Below are 15110 nucleotides of genomic sequence, written 5' to 3'. Positions count from 1 at the left end.
AATTATGTAATATGAACCTAATTAATTTGCTCACGAAGCATATCCTGGCAGCACCATGGATAGACTAATACTTCTGATGGGGAAAAACATGAAAAGGTGAACTGTGGAATCTTAACTGGAGATTAAAAGAAACAACATAAATGATAAATATGTAAAATCAAAACAGCATACACTTACACATACAATTCACTTATAATCTCATCACCTGATGAGAGCCACTGTTAGCATGTGGGTATATATCCTTTCAGTCCTAATTTATGTGTGTGAGGGACTATACACATTCCCTTATCATTGGATTGTAGTGTTCTCTTGTCCCATTTCCACTGTTATAAACAGTGGATGAGCAGCCTTGTATATAAGAATATGCATATGATCAAAATTTCAGATTATATCTTAAGAGAAATTACCAACTGTGGGTTACTGGGTTGAAGTAGATAAATGCCTCTACTTGATATTTTAATATCAATTTGATATTAAAAAGAAATTTGATTTCTCTCAAACTTCTTTTCCACCAGCAGTTAATGTGTACCCAATTCCATCTTACTCCTGACCATTTTTTTTTTAAGATTTTATTTATTTATTTGACAGACGGAGATCACAAGTAGGCAGAGAAGCAGGCAGAGAGAGGAGGAAGCAGGCTCCCTGCTGAGCAGAGAGCCCAATGCGGGGCTTGATCCCAGGACCCCGGGATCATGACCTGAGTCGAAGGCAGAGGCTTTAACCCACTGAGCCACCCAGACGCCCTACTCCTGACCATTTTTATAAGCAAAAATGGCATTGGTTCATTACAAGTTAGCAGATATTTTGCATGCTTATTTTTATTTCTCTTCCTATGATTAGTCTATTATTATCTTTTGCCAATTTTTCTACTGGAATGTTTTCTTATTGACTAGAAGATCTACGTAAATAAATGATATTAATATTTTATCACATTTACATTAATTTGTTTTTCAATTTTGCCTTTCTTTTTCTGACATCTACAAGTTATATAATTTTTATATCATCAAATTTAACAGTCATTTCCTTTGTGGTTTGTCTCCAAACTGGGCTTTCTTTTCAGAAGACTTTAATAGATTCTATTTCCATTGCTGAAAAATTCACAATATATATTTGCATACAAAAGCCTCTGGAAGGTCCTAAAAGGAATCTCTTCAATTTCTTAGTTTAGGATTTCACAAACTAGTTTGAAAATAGATGTCTTCCCCATCCCCATTCCCAACAGCGCACCTGTTAACATCTTGAGGAGCAGTTTTTTAAAAGCTTGTTTAGAAAACAAAAGCCTGGAAAATCCTTCCACATCCCCAAATGGATATTTACCAGTGTCTATTTCTATTTTTTTAAAATGGCTTTACTTTTCATACCTATTGTTTCAACCCACCTGAATTTATTCTGATGTAAGTATAAGGTTAGGAATTATCTATTTTTTTTCCCAAATGTTATCCAACTGTTTGGCGTCTTTCTCCCATTAATTTCTAAAGTTACTTTATCATCACTAAATTATGCTCTCTACACTTATGTCACGTATTCTCTTTGTTGGTATGCTTATTGGATTTTTACACCAGGACCACACTATTTTGATGACAGTAGTTTTATGAAATGTTATATCTGGTAGGATAAACTGAACTCTGCCCTATACTCTTTTTTTTTTTTTTTTTGACATTTTATTTATTTATTTGAGAGAGAGAGAGAGAAAGGGAGAAGCAGACTTCCCACTGAGCAGGGAGCCCATGTGGGACTTGATCCCAGGACCCTGAGATCATGACCTGAGCCAAAGGCAGACGCTTAACCAACCGAGGCACCTAGGTGCCCCAGCCCTCTACATTTCTTTAAAGAAAATTTCTTTGCTTATCTTTTTTTTAATCACTTAAAATAACCCTTAATATCATTTGAGAGTTTTGAAAAATTCTGCTCAGATTTTTGTTGAGGTTACATTAAGCTAATAAACTAATTTGGGTACAATGGATACATTTATAATATTCCATCTTTGTATCTAGAACACAGTATTTCTTCACTTACGCACTCCTCATATTTCAATACATTATTAAATATTACTTTCATATTCTCTTACATTTCTTGTTAATATGAAATTCCCCTCCAAATAAACTTCATCTTTGTGTTATTTTGATTGAGATTGTCTTTCTAATTTTTATCAAATCTTATTGAAGTATGGGGGAAACTACTGACTTTTAAAGTATCTATATGATTTAATGAAGGCAGTAACTGGTTCTAATAGCTTTTGTATTGATTCTCAAGGACTACTAATAAAAATTATATTATCTATACATAATGATAAATTTTGTCTCTTACCAATAGCTATGCCTTTTATTGCACTGGCTAATGTTTTCTGAACTCTGGCAAGTAAAAACGATAGTATGGGCATTTTAGAATTTAATGGATCTCTGTTTATATTTTTCAAACTATAATGGTCTGTTCAGTGGAGTGAGGTAGTCTTTACATTGATACGGAGGTACTTTTTTATTTCTAGTTCACTGAGAATTTCTAAAAAGAATAGGAAGTTAATTTTGTCCAATGTCTTTTTAAAACTTAATTTTAAGATTTTATTTATTTATTTGATAGAGACAGAAAAACAGAGCACAAGTAGGTGGAGGGGCAGAGGGAGAGGGAGAAGCAGAGGAAGGCTCCCCACTGAGCAGGGAGCCTGATGTGTGGCTCGATCCCAGGACTCTGAGATCATGACTTGAGCCAAAGGTAGACACTTAACCTACTGAGCCACCCACACGCTCCTGTCTAATACCTTCTAACCTATATGGTTGCTTTCCTCTGACTTAGTTATTGGGTATATAACATTAATGTATTTTCCAATATTAAGCATGCTTGAATTCATGAAAAAAATCTTATTCGGTCATGGCACATTTCTTATTATATATACTGCTAATAAAAATTGCTAATATTATAAGATTCCTGCATCCATTTCTTTCATTCCTTTCTTCCTTTCTTTGAAGATTTTATTTATTTATTTGACAGAGAGAGAGAGAGACAGTGAGAAAGGGAACACAAGCAGGGGGAGTGGTAGAGGGAGAAACAGGCTTCCTGCTGAGCAGGGAGCCTGACATGGGGCTTGATCCCAGGACCCTGGGACTTAATGACTGGACTTAACAACTGAGTCACTAAGGCACCGCTGCATCCATTTTCATAAATGAGATTATATTATGATACTTTGTAAAATTTAATGAGTTTTCCTTACTTTCTTTACTCTGACATAGCTTATATAGCAATGGTAATGAACTGTTTTATGAATGTTTGAAAGAGCTTTTCCATAAGCCATTTTGGATTCATTGACTTTTGAGGACATAATTCTTTAAAAACATTTAGCATGTCTTCCAAGTTTACTGATCTATCCAAGTTTTCTACAATCTGTTGAGTAAAACTAATCATTTATGTTTTCTTAGGAAGATACTCATTCCATCAGGCTTTTCAAATATGTTAGTAACAGAGTTATGTGAATTGATTTCTCCAGTCTATGGCTAGATCCCCATGCCTTGCTAATTTTAGCAGCTATCTTTTCATTTTACTTATTGAGACTTCTTACAGATTCATTTCCACCATTTTGTTCTTATTTTTGCAAAGAGTGCTTAGATTGGTAAATGTAATTATTTGTTTTCTAAGTTTATGTGTTTATTTTTGTATTTTCATTTTTCCTGTTTTCTCTTTTCGATGTAAAATTTTTTTCTTTTTATTATATGTACTGCTGAAGTGAGCACTTTTTTTTTTTTTTTAAGAAAGAGAGAGAGAATGCGTGTTTAGGAGTGGTGGGGTAAGGGCAAAGGGAGAGGGAGAGAGAAAATCTTAAGCAGACTCTATACTCAGCATGGAGCTCCATGCGGGGCTCAATTTCATGACCCTGAGATCATGATCTGAGCTGAAATCAAGAGTTGGACATGTAACTGACTGAGCCACCCATGAGCCCCTTAATGTAAAATCTCTAATCTTAGTTGAATCATTTATTTTCATTTTTCCTAATTTAACAAAGGCTTAAAAGCTAAAAGTTGCCTGTGTTTCAAGTAAAGTTTTGTCTGAATTTTGTAATTGTTATGTGGACTATTCTTAGTGCTCTTATTACCCAAAGAGTCAATGGTAGTAATTTTTAATCTGTTGTGGGTCCATTAGTTGTTGGGTTTCTTCTTTTTAAATTTTCAGTCAATTAGGGTTTTTTATGTTTAACTTTTCTTACTACTTGTAGGTTTTCTTTTTTTGCTCTGGTAAGGTAATAGGCTCTATCGATTTGTACGTTTTTGAAATCTGTTGACTTTGAGAGACAGAAAGACTCCGGTGACGTTTTATAATGATTTTTGATGAAAAAAAAATAATGAAACCCCTTCTTTACTGATGATATACAGATCCACTAAGTCAGAGAAGTTCTTCTGACTGAGGGAAGTGTGGGCGGAGAAGGGAGGCTAGAGACTTAACAAACTTCTCCTCACCTTCCCTAAAGAGTACTGTGGAATCCTTAGAGTTAGCTGAATAAGATTTTAAAACTGCTGCTTGTTTAAAAATGTTTATATACATCTACAGATAAACTTAAATTTTTATTATTAAAAATTTTTCCCTCAAGTCAATCTGCTAAGGACTGAGAATAGTGTGTCTCAGGCTCAGCAAATGGATTTCTCTGACATCTCCCCATTACTGGAAGCTTTTAGTTTGTGTATTTCACTTCTCTGGAATTTGATGATTAACATTTGTACTTACTCTCTTCACCACAGGCAGCATCACTTAGTAACATAAAATTACTGACATTGTTGTCTTTTAACGCTTTTCCCCTCTAATATTCTTTATTCTGGAATAGTAATTGCTCTTATTAGCATCTGAGTTTGTCGGATATACCTCTGATTGTTCTTTTACTTTTACATGAAAAAAAAATCTACTATAATTATATTTCTATTCTTACAGAATATACATATATAGGCATAACAGTATGCATGTAAAGATATATGCATTTCTATATATACCATCTGTATGTACGTACATAAACTATATCTTTCCAGTATATAAACTCTGCATTTCTTAATCTCATGTACACTTAAATTTTAAAATTTTCTCTGGGCCTCATTTTTAAACTCAATGTTTTTATTTTTTTTCATATTTGTAAACATTTATCTCACTAGGGTTAGCCTTTTTTCTTTTATGATGAATCTTTTTTTTTTTTTTTTAAAGATTTTACTTATTTATTTGACAGACAGAGATCACAAGTAGGCAGAGAAGCAGGCAGAGAGAGGAGGCAGAGAGAGGAGAGAGGAGGAAGCAGACTCCCGGCTGAGCAGAGAGCCTGATATGGGGCTCGATCCCAGAACCCTGGGATCATGACCTAAGCTGAAGGCAGAGGCTTTAACCCACTGAGCCACCCAGGCACCCCCTTTTATGATGAATCTTATCTAAGATATTTTTGAAAACTTAGTCTTATAGGCATTTTATTTTACTATTATAATTAAAAAATAATAATAATAGAGAAGGGGAATGGTAGAAAGAACAGACTTCAAAATGAGAAGATGGAGAATGTCTACAGCAATCCACATCTCTGGCTTCTTCAGTGAGTTTTCCAGTATACTTAGCTCCACAAACAATAACACTGAGTTTCAACTTCCCTAGGGATCATAACCTCATTATGCTCGGGGCACAACTGAATGTGAACCTGATTTCTCCAATCATTCAGCTTTTATGAGAAACTTTGTGTTTTAAATCTATGGCCAATCACTTTAAGTTAAATTCAGATGGCCACCTAGAATGTTATTCAATTTTAAGCCAATTACAAATATTTTTAAGAGATCTTAAACTTTATGTATTCTACTCTGCTTTATTTCTAGATTACAGTATCAGTCCTTTCAGGTTTTAGCACCCTATTTTTTTTTTAAAGATTTTATTTATTTATTTGACAGACAGAGATCACCAGTAGGCAGAGAGGCAGGCAGAGAGAGAGGAAAGGAAGCAGGCTCCCTGCTGGGCAAACAGCCTGATGTGGGGCTCGATCCCAGGACCCTGGGATCATGACCCGAGCCGAAGGCAGAGACTTTAACCCACTGAGCCACCCAGGCGCCCCTTAGCACCCTATTTTATTTAAAGGCTTGTCTCTCTGGTAGGCTCTAATCTTTGCTTTCTTGTTTACTTTTAAACAAGAAAGTTTAATCCTCAGTTTGAGGATTAGTCAGAAGGTAGAGTTCACCCAACTTTTTGCACATTTATTCTTTACATCCCCCTCATCATTATTAGACTAGGTATTTTACTTGATTGATGATAAACTTGAGCTTCTCAGGTTCCTTCACAGTAGAGCTGTGAGTGACCATAGTCACTCTGTTAAGAAAACCCAAAGATGGGGCACCTGGGTGGCTCAGTAGGGTAAGTGTCTGACTTTGGCTCAGGTCATAACCTCAGGGTCCTGGGATCAAGCCCCACTTTGGGCTCTGTGCTCAGTGATGAGTCTGCTTCTCCCTCTCCCTCTGCTTCTGCCCCTGCTCATGCTCTCTCTCTTAAGTAAACAAATAAAATCTTTTAAAAAACAAAAAAACCAAAGCTATTTGCAGTTTTTGTGCCACCCTCTTGGCCTTTGGTTGACACAGTCACATTTAATTGATTGATGCTCAAAAAATTAGAATGTAAGAAACAGGATTAACAGTAAAACACACCTGGGTCATTCTGGGGTGGGGGTTAAGTGGAGGAACTCAGAGGAGTTGTGAACATTCAAATGTTTTTTATTATGTTTACCAAATCTGCTCTTTTCTAACCATCAAAGGTAATTTTGAACATTATTTTAATCTTTATTTGATAATTTGTAAGGATCTTCAGAGGCAATGGATCATAGATCTCTACAATACATATATACCCAAGTGTTAAAAATTTGGTGCTGGAGAAAAACTAAATAGGGTAACAGTTAGTTAACTGTCATGATGAATGACAGGCAAGTAGAAATGGAAGTAAAAATCTAGACTTTTTATATTTCAAGTCATATAAACTTTAATAGTGATGAAGTAAATGAGCTCAAAAAAAAAAAAAAAAAAAGCCAGGAACACACAGAAATCACCTAAAAACAACAGGAAAGAACTCATTTTTTCTTGTATGCTTGCTCTACGTTTTGAGAAAAAGCTAGGATCCCAAGTGGGTTTTTATGTCTATAACATTTTTTTCTCTTCTAAATCACATTTAAGAAAAAAAGAAAGAAAGCAAAACAATAATAAGCTTTGTTGGTAGGCCTATACCATTTTCATACATTCTTGGGAAGGAGGTAGCAAACAAAATTTCTGCAACAGTAAGTGATGCTTAGAGAAAAATGAAATCACGGAGTGATGCCAGGACTGATTACCCCCCTGCACTTGAAAAGCAGAGATTGCAGTCTGCGAGTCCAAAGTGGTTTCATATGGACTGCTGCCGTTGTGGTTTACGCTTGAAACTATAACCTGTCAAATTAGAAGCAGGCAAGGCCGATGCTCTTAACAGTCCCGCTTTCTACTGTCTACAGTTACGTCTAAGTTCAGCACTTTTTATTCAGTTAAACTCTGTTATTTGGATGAGTAGAATCTCAAAACTGCTCTCTGTTCTCTTGCTTGGAGAAGATTTTAGTTATGATATAAAGCTTAAAGACCTGCCAATCTGATTTTTATTACATAGATGAAGCTGACTGCGTTGTAACCATTTTCACCAACTATTGCTATTTTATTATCCTGGTTACCACTGTGTAATATATAACTGCAGGGAGGAGGTATATAACCTGCATCAGTTCCCATGCTTTTCCTCTCCTGCCTTTCTGGATACTTTATTGACTTTAACTTGTACCTTCCTGACTCATCAATTTTCCAAGCCTACGGTAGCCTGTTATTATTAGCTTAGTGCTACAGCATGCTCCATTTCTTCTCTTCTTCCTGATTGTGGAATGCCCTTCCAGGCAGCGGGCTTGGTTGACAGAGATTTTCCCATCAAAATTGAAAAGCTATTTGTTCTATTTCATTAATGTTTCACGTATAGTCCTTCCTTAATGAATCTTTCTTAATGCCCATTAGTTTAATATAAAAATGTTTTTTTTTAAAAAAGCATAAACAATATTTGCTCTCTGTATAATGCATCATAAGTGAAACCATGCCACTAAACGATCATATCCTGTTTAGGCCATAATGACATCAGAAATATATGTTTATCATCTGCTTTGGACAACTTAGCATGATTTTGGCCCACGGCGAAGTTCAACTAAAACCATTTGCAGTTGCCCCAAACCAAGATAACCACACATTTTTAAGGTAATTGATACCTAAAGAGACCATTGCCTTTAGATCACAGTTCATGATCTAAGCATACTAATTCTTTAAAGAAGGTTGTTAAAGTTTACAAAGCATGCATGTCTATTGGACTTCCTCCAGAATTTAACATGAAATAATTATATTTTTAGCATGCATAGAGATTATTAGCATGGTCTTTTGGAGTTCTGGAATTACCTCTCTTGCCCAATTTAAAGAGAAGGGGAAAATGGAGATTTTTTTTTTTAAACTGTAAAAGTATTATAATAAGGGCGATAAGAATAATGCTTTGTATTTTGGAAGGCACTCAAATAAAATCAGTCATTTTTATTTCTGAATAAGTATTTAAGGAAACAGTAATTTTATGAATAGATAGCTTAGGCAAACAGAAAGCACACAATTTTCACATGTATTGTGAAAACATGTCCAGGGAACCCAAACACATGGCACTAACTTTGTGTTATGGGGTTGGAAAGCACATACTTGCCCTGGATACTACCTCAGCTAGTTAGTCCATTCAGAGCCTGAAAGATAGTTCTTCATGCCACATGCCAACACAAAAGTGGGGAAATTACCTTTGCCCACAAAGATATATGGATGATTTGGAACAAAAAATAAGTTTGGAATAAAATAGTATCAGTAAAAGTTAGGCCTAGCAGGAAGCTTAGGGAAATCTACTTGTATTTAGAAGAGGAAAGAGAGAAACAGAACACTGACGTTGTCTCCCAAAGTCTTGGCTGAAGGCAGAACTGGACACCCGTACAGGGCGACTCCGGGCACCTTCAGACATGCAAACACTGTTCTGGGCAATTCAGATAACAATTAAAGAACATAAAAATAGAACCACATAGCATAAGCACTGCAGTAGGTATTCTATTACATAAGAAGGAGAAGAGTGTACCGTACCTCCATTCTTTCTTGCTTAACTTCATCGATCTCATCATCTTCAAACATTGCCAGGAGTTCTCCTGTTTGGTCAATAGAGTTGAGAAAGTCTTGGGCGATCTTCTGTCTTTTGTTCGTATTATTGCTGCCACTCAGTTTGTCTTCATGAACATAAGGGAAGGAACAAAATGTGCTTAACAGGTTTACATCAACACTAATCACTACATGTATCGAATACTACATGTGAAATTCAGAATTGGGAGTTCTCTCAAAATAGTCTTTAAAGGGAGAATCTTTGCATCCGAAACAAAGGCACAAGCCATGCAGAATTAAATCATTTACTCATGTCATGAGTAAAGTTGAGACAATAAAACACCAAATTGTCAATCAACACAGTAACTGCAAAGGGACTGTTAAAATTCCTTAGGGAAAAAAAAAAAGAGTCCTCGCATATTTAGAAAAAGAATCCTGTATATATGGACCACATCTTCTTTATCCATTTTTCTGTTGAAGGGCATCTCTGCTCTTAAGGAGGGCATGGATTGCATGGAGCACTGGGTGTTATACGCAAACAATGACTCTTGGAACACTACATCAAAAACTAATGACGTACTGTATGGTGACTAATGTAACATAATAAAAAACAAGAAAAAAGAAAAGAAAAAGAATCCACTATAGCAAGCCTAATTCAGAAAATAAATAAAAACACTTAAATAAAAAACATCAAGACTGAGATCTGAAATTAAAAGGAGAGAATATTATGTATTTTATTGTGGCAATGTATTTGAAGCATAAAGGGACAAGATCTTACACTTTTTCTCTTAAGAGGTAAAACTACCATACATATCTAGAAGCAAAACATAACTTTAAAAAATTATTGCAAAAGATCAAGAAGGAGTGTAATATTATAATAGGCGATTAATAGTTTAATGCATTAATATCAGTGTGGATTAGGGAGAAAGAACTAAATTATTTTTTTAAAGTGATAAAATACATGTACAGATACCAGGTAAAGAAAACCCAAATATCTTAGGGTGAAAGCATCCAATTTTTCACCATTAAGTATGATATGAACTATGGGTTTTCCATAGATGGCTGTCCTGGTCTATTTATAGCACAGACAATAATAAATATTTAAATATATCACAGATGGGATGGCTTAAAACAAATACTTATTTCTCACAATTTTAGGGGCTGGAAAATTCAAGATTAGATGCTGGCACACTTGGTGTCTGATGAAAGCCTGCTTCCTGGTTTGCAGATGGACTGTCTTCTCCTATCCTCATATGGCAGAGAGCAAAAGCAAACTCTCCTGTATCTCTTCTTAGAAGGGCACAAATCCCATACATGAAGGCCCCTCCCTCATGACTTAATTGCTTTCCAAAGGCTCTACCTCAAAATACCATCACCTTGGGGATTGGGCTGCAAAATACCAATTCTGGGAGGATACAAACATTCCATTCATAGCAATGACCTTTATCAAGCTGAGAAAGTTCCCGTCTCGGTTTTTTGAGTGTTCCTCTCATGAAAGACTTTTGAATTTTTTTTTCAAATAATTTTTCTACATTTATTGAGATGATCATGTGATTTATGACCTTTATGATGTATTATATGAAGTATTTTCTAAATTTAAACCAATCTTCCATTTGTGGGATAAACCCCATTTGGTCATGGTATATAATCCTTTTTAGATGTTGCTGGATTTGGTTTACTGAATATTCTGATAGGGATTTTCACATCTATATTAAAAAAGATGTTATAGCATCCTCCTGAATGGCAAAAGATATTTGTAAATGATATATCTGCTAAGAGCTTAATATCTAAAATATACGAAGAACTTACACAATTCAATAACAAAAACTCCCAAATAATCTATCAAAAATGGCCAGATACAGATATAGTGAAAAGAAGGGCCATCTGTACCCCAATGTTTATAGCAGCAATGGCCACAGTTGCCAAACAGTGGAAAGAACCAAGATGCCCTTCAACGGACGAATGGATAAGGAAGATGTGGTCCATATACACTATGGAGTATTATGCCTCCATCAGAAAGGATGAATACCCAACTTTTGTAGCAACATGGACGGGACTGGAAGAGATTATGCTGAGTGAAATAAGTCAAGCAGAGAGAGTCAATTATCATATGGTTTCACTTATTTGTGGAGCATAACAAATAGCATGGAGGACATGGGGAGTTAGGAGAAGGCAGTTGGGGGAAATTGGAAGGGGAGGTGAACAATGAGAGCCTATGGACTCTGAAAAACAATCTGAAGGGTTTGAAGAGGTGGGGGGGTGGGAGGTTGGGGGAACCAGGTGGTGGGTATTAGAGAGGGCACGGACTGCATTGAGCACTGGGTGTGGTACAAAAACAATGAATACTGTTATGCTGAAAATAAATTAAAAAAATGTTAAAATAAAATAAAATAAAACAGTCCCCCCCCAAAAAAAAAAAAAAAAAAAAAAATTAAAAAAAAAATGGCCAGAGGACTTGAATAGATATTTTTCAAAGAAGATATACAGATGGCCAACAGACATGTGAAATGATGCTCAACATCACAAATCAGGAAAATGCAAAACAAAACCACAATGAGATATCACCTTACACCTGTGAGAATGGCTGGATTTAAAAAAGGCGAGAAGTAACAAGTTTTGGTGAGATTGGTGAGATGTGGAGAAAAAAAACAAAAAACAAAAAACAAACCCTTGTGCATTGTTGGTAGGAATGGAAACTGGTACAGCCAGTATGGAAGAAGGTACGGAGGTTCCTCAAAAAAGTGAAAGTAGAATTATCATATGATCCAGTAATTCCACTACTGGGTATTTACCCAAAGGGAAAAAAAAAACCACACTAATTCAAAATGATAAACGCACCTATATGTTTTTTACAGCATTATTTATAATAACCAAATTATGGAAACAACCAAAGTGTCCGTCAATAGATGAATGGATAAAGAAGATGCACACACACACACACACACACACACACACACACACACACACACAAACACAATGGAATATTACTTAGCCACACACACGAAAAACAAGATCTTGCCATTTGCAACAAAATGTATGGACTCAGAGGGTATAATGCTAACTGAAGTACTTCAGAAAGAGAAAGGCACATATCTCATGATTTCACTCATATGTAGAATTTAAGAAACAACCAAAGAAAAAAAAGGACAAATGAAAAAACAGACTCTTAAATTCAGAGAACAAATAGATGGTTGCCAAAGGGGAGGTGGGGTGAGGAAACTGGTGAAATACATAAAGGAGCATAAGAGAAACTTCCAGTTACAAAACAAGTAAGTCACGGAGATGGAAAGTACAGCATCAGGAATACAGAAAAGCAATGTATTAGTCTTTAGTTTTCTTTTTGTCTTTGTCTGGTTTTCATATCAGCATAATACTGGCCTTGTAAAATGAGCTGGGAAAAGATTGGTGTTAATTGTGCTTTAAACAAGTGGTAGAATCCATCATGAGGTCATTTAGCCCTGGGTTTTTCTTTGGGGAAGTATTAAAATTATTAATTCAAAGAATTTACTTGCCATAGGTCTACACACGTTTTCTATTTCTTCTTGATTCAGTCTCAGTAGTTTGTGTTTTCATAGGATAAAAAGCAGGTATTTATAGAACTGGTTATATTAACTATTGTATTTACCGTTTGTTTCTTTTCATTTCTTTCTGTAATTGGAGAAGCCATCTTGTGTCACTCCTTCCTCCAACACAGCTTTGTTACCACCCACCTAACTTATGTTGTTACTGTCAAATATATTGTAATATATAACTACATGTATCTACATGTGTATATCTACATGTTATAGACTTAACATTACAATTATTATATTGTTTCATACATTGTTTTTTAAATCACTTAAGAGAAGAAAGGGAAAAAGATGCAATTATATTGTCTATTTTACTTACATAATTACCTTTACAGGTACTTTTGTGTGTCTGTATGTATGTGTGTGTGTGTGTATGGAATGAAATTATTGTCTGGTGCCACTTACTTGAGCCATAAGAACTAACTTTCCTATTTTTTTTGGTAAGATTTCATTTTATTTATTGACAGAGAGAGTTAAAGCAAGAGAGGGAACACAAATTGGGGGAGTGGGAGAAGGAGAAGCAGGTTTCCTGCTGAGCTAGGAGCCCAGTGTGGGGCTCGGTCCCAGGACTCTGGGACCATGACCTGAGCTGAAAGCAGATGCTTAACAACTGAGCCACTCAGGTGCCCCACTTTCATATTTTTTAATATGGATTTGCTACCAAGAAATTCACCCAGTTTTTATTTACGTGGGAATATATTTCATTTTGTCTTCACTTTTAAAAGATAGTTTTGCTAGATATGTTTCTTGGTTAACAGGTTTTTTTTTTGTTTGTTTTTGTTTTTTAAGCAATTTGAATATGTCATTCTATGGCTATTCTGACATACATATATACATAAATATATATTGTTTTTTTAATCTATGTTGTTAATGAGAAATCAGCTGTTAATATTGCTGGAGCTTGACTGGATGTGAAGAGGTGCATTTCTCTTGCGGCTTTTGTGATTATCTCTTTGTCTGAGTCTTCTTACATTTCTAGAAGAACATGTGTGAATATGGATCTCTATGTGATTATCCTAATTGGAGCTGGCTGACCTGCTTGGATGTAATGATTTTGATCAAAGCAGAGAAGTTTCAATCATTATCTCTTTGAAGATTTTTTCTGCTCCTTTGTATCATTTTCTTTCCTTCTGGTAGTCCCATTATGTATATGTTGGTTCATATCATGATGCCTCAGATTGCTCTGTTAATTTTTCTTCATTCTGTTTTTCTGTTTTTCAGATGGCATAATCTTTAACAATCTGTATTCAAGTTCAGATTCTTTCTTCTCACTTCAAAGGTACTACTGAGACTCTTTACTGAATTTTTCATCTTAGTCATTGTGCATTCCAACCCCAGAATTCTCAACTGTTTCTTTTTTGATTTGTCTCTATATTTTATTCTTTTTTAAAGTTTTTAAAAGTTATTAAACTTTTTAAAAGTCTTATTGTATTATTTATTAAATTTTAGTTAGCTAACATTCAGTATAATATTAGTGTCAGGTATACAATATAGTGATTCAACACTTCCACACAATACACAGTGCTCATCAGAACAATTTCTTAATTTCTCTTAATCCTTAATATCTTTTAATTGATATTTTCTATCTTGTGAGACATTGTAATCATACCTTCCTTTTGTTCCTTAAAAATGGTTTCCTTTATTCTTTGAACACATTTATGATTGCTACTGTGAAGTTTTTGTGTGGTAAGTCCAACATCTGGGTCCCCTCAAAGGCAGTTTGTGTTGTCTGCTTTTTGTTCATTTTAAATGGATCAGATATTTTTTTTTCTTTTTTTTGCTTGTCTCGTATTTGGTAGTTATCATTGGTGAAAATGGGTATTTTATCTTGTAGCAACTCTAAATAATAATTCCCTTTTCTTCCTGGGGCCTGTTGTCATTGTTTGCTTGTTTGGTTGTTTATTTGTTTAGTGATTTGGATAGACTGGTTCAATAAAATCTTTTTACCTCATAGCACGTGGCCTCTGAAGTGGTTCCCCCGAGAGCACAACTGTGAGCATGCAATTGGTCACCTCAGTTACCAGGGATATTGTGGTATTAGTCAGTTTCTCTTTGGCTATCATTTTTCCTGATCTCTCCATTAAGTTTCGGGCTGGTTTGATTCCACATGGGTATCACACACAGCTGTTAGCTTCCACTGACTTCTGGCTGATTGCTCTATTGTTTTTGATAATACTCTTGGGCATATTCCACAGATTGGTCTGAATGACGTCAGGCCCCTTTGCAGAGTCCAGATATTACCAGCCTTTACATTTTTCTCTGACCTCAGAAAGATTCTTCTTAGCTGTCTCTTCCATTTGTTTCCTCTGTCAAACCTTTAGCTGACATCCTGTTTTATTTGTTGTCACTAGTATCACGTAGCTTCCAGCTTCCCCTTAATTACTCACAA

At 35.2% G+C, this 15110-nt stretch overlaps 1 protein-coding gene across 2 annotated transcripts in view; it reads right to left on the bottom strand.

Moving 5' to 3' along the window:
* Window positions 1-15110, bottom strand: part of LOC111147563 (SPT3 homolog, SAGA and STAGA complex component) — a 517332-nt gene that overhangs the window by 134232 nt on the left and 367990 nt on the right. For both annotated transcript variants that reach the window (XM_022503666.1, XM_022503665.1), the window contains exon 6: window positions 9141-9280. In XM_022503666.1, coding sequence (XP_022359374.1) covers window positions 9141-9280 — 140 coding nt within the window. The remainder of the gene's footprint in view (window positions 1-9140; window positions 9281-15110) is intronic.

The sequence above is a fragment of the Enhydra lutris genome, unplaced genomic scaffold (genome assembly GCF_002288905.1).
Source record: "Enhydra lutris kenyoni isolate GAN:26980312 unplaced genomic scaffold, ASM228890v2 scaffoldscaffold17, whole genome shotgun sequence".
NCBI lineage: Eukaryota > Metazoa > Chordata > Mammalia > Carnivora > Mustelidae > Enhydra > Enhydra lutris.
Note: the sequence above shows the minus strand (reverse complement) of the source record. Positions and strands in the feature narration are given on the sequence as shown.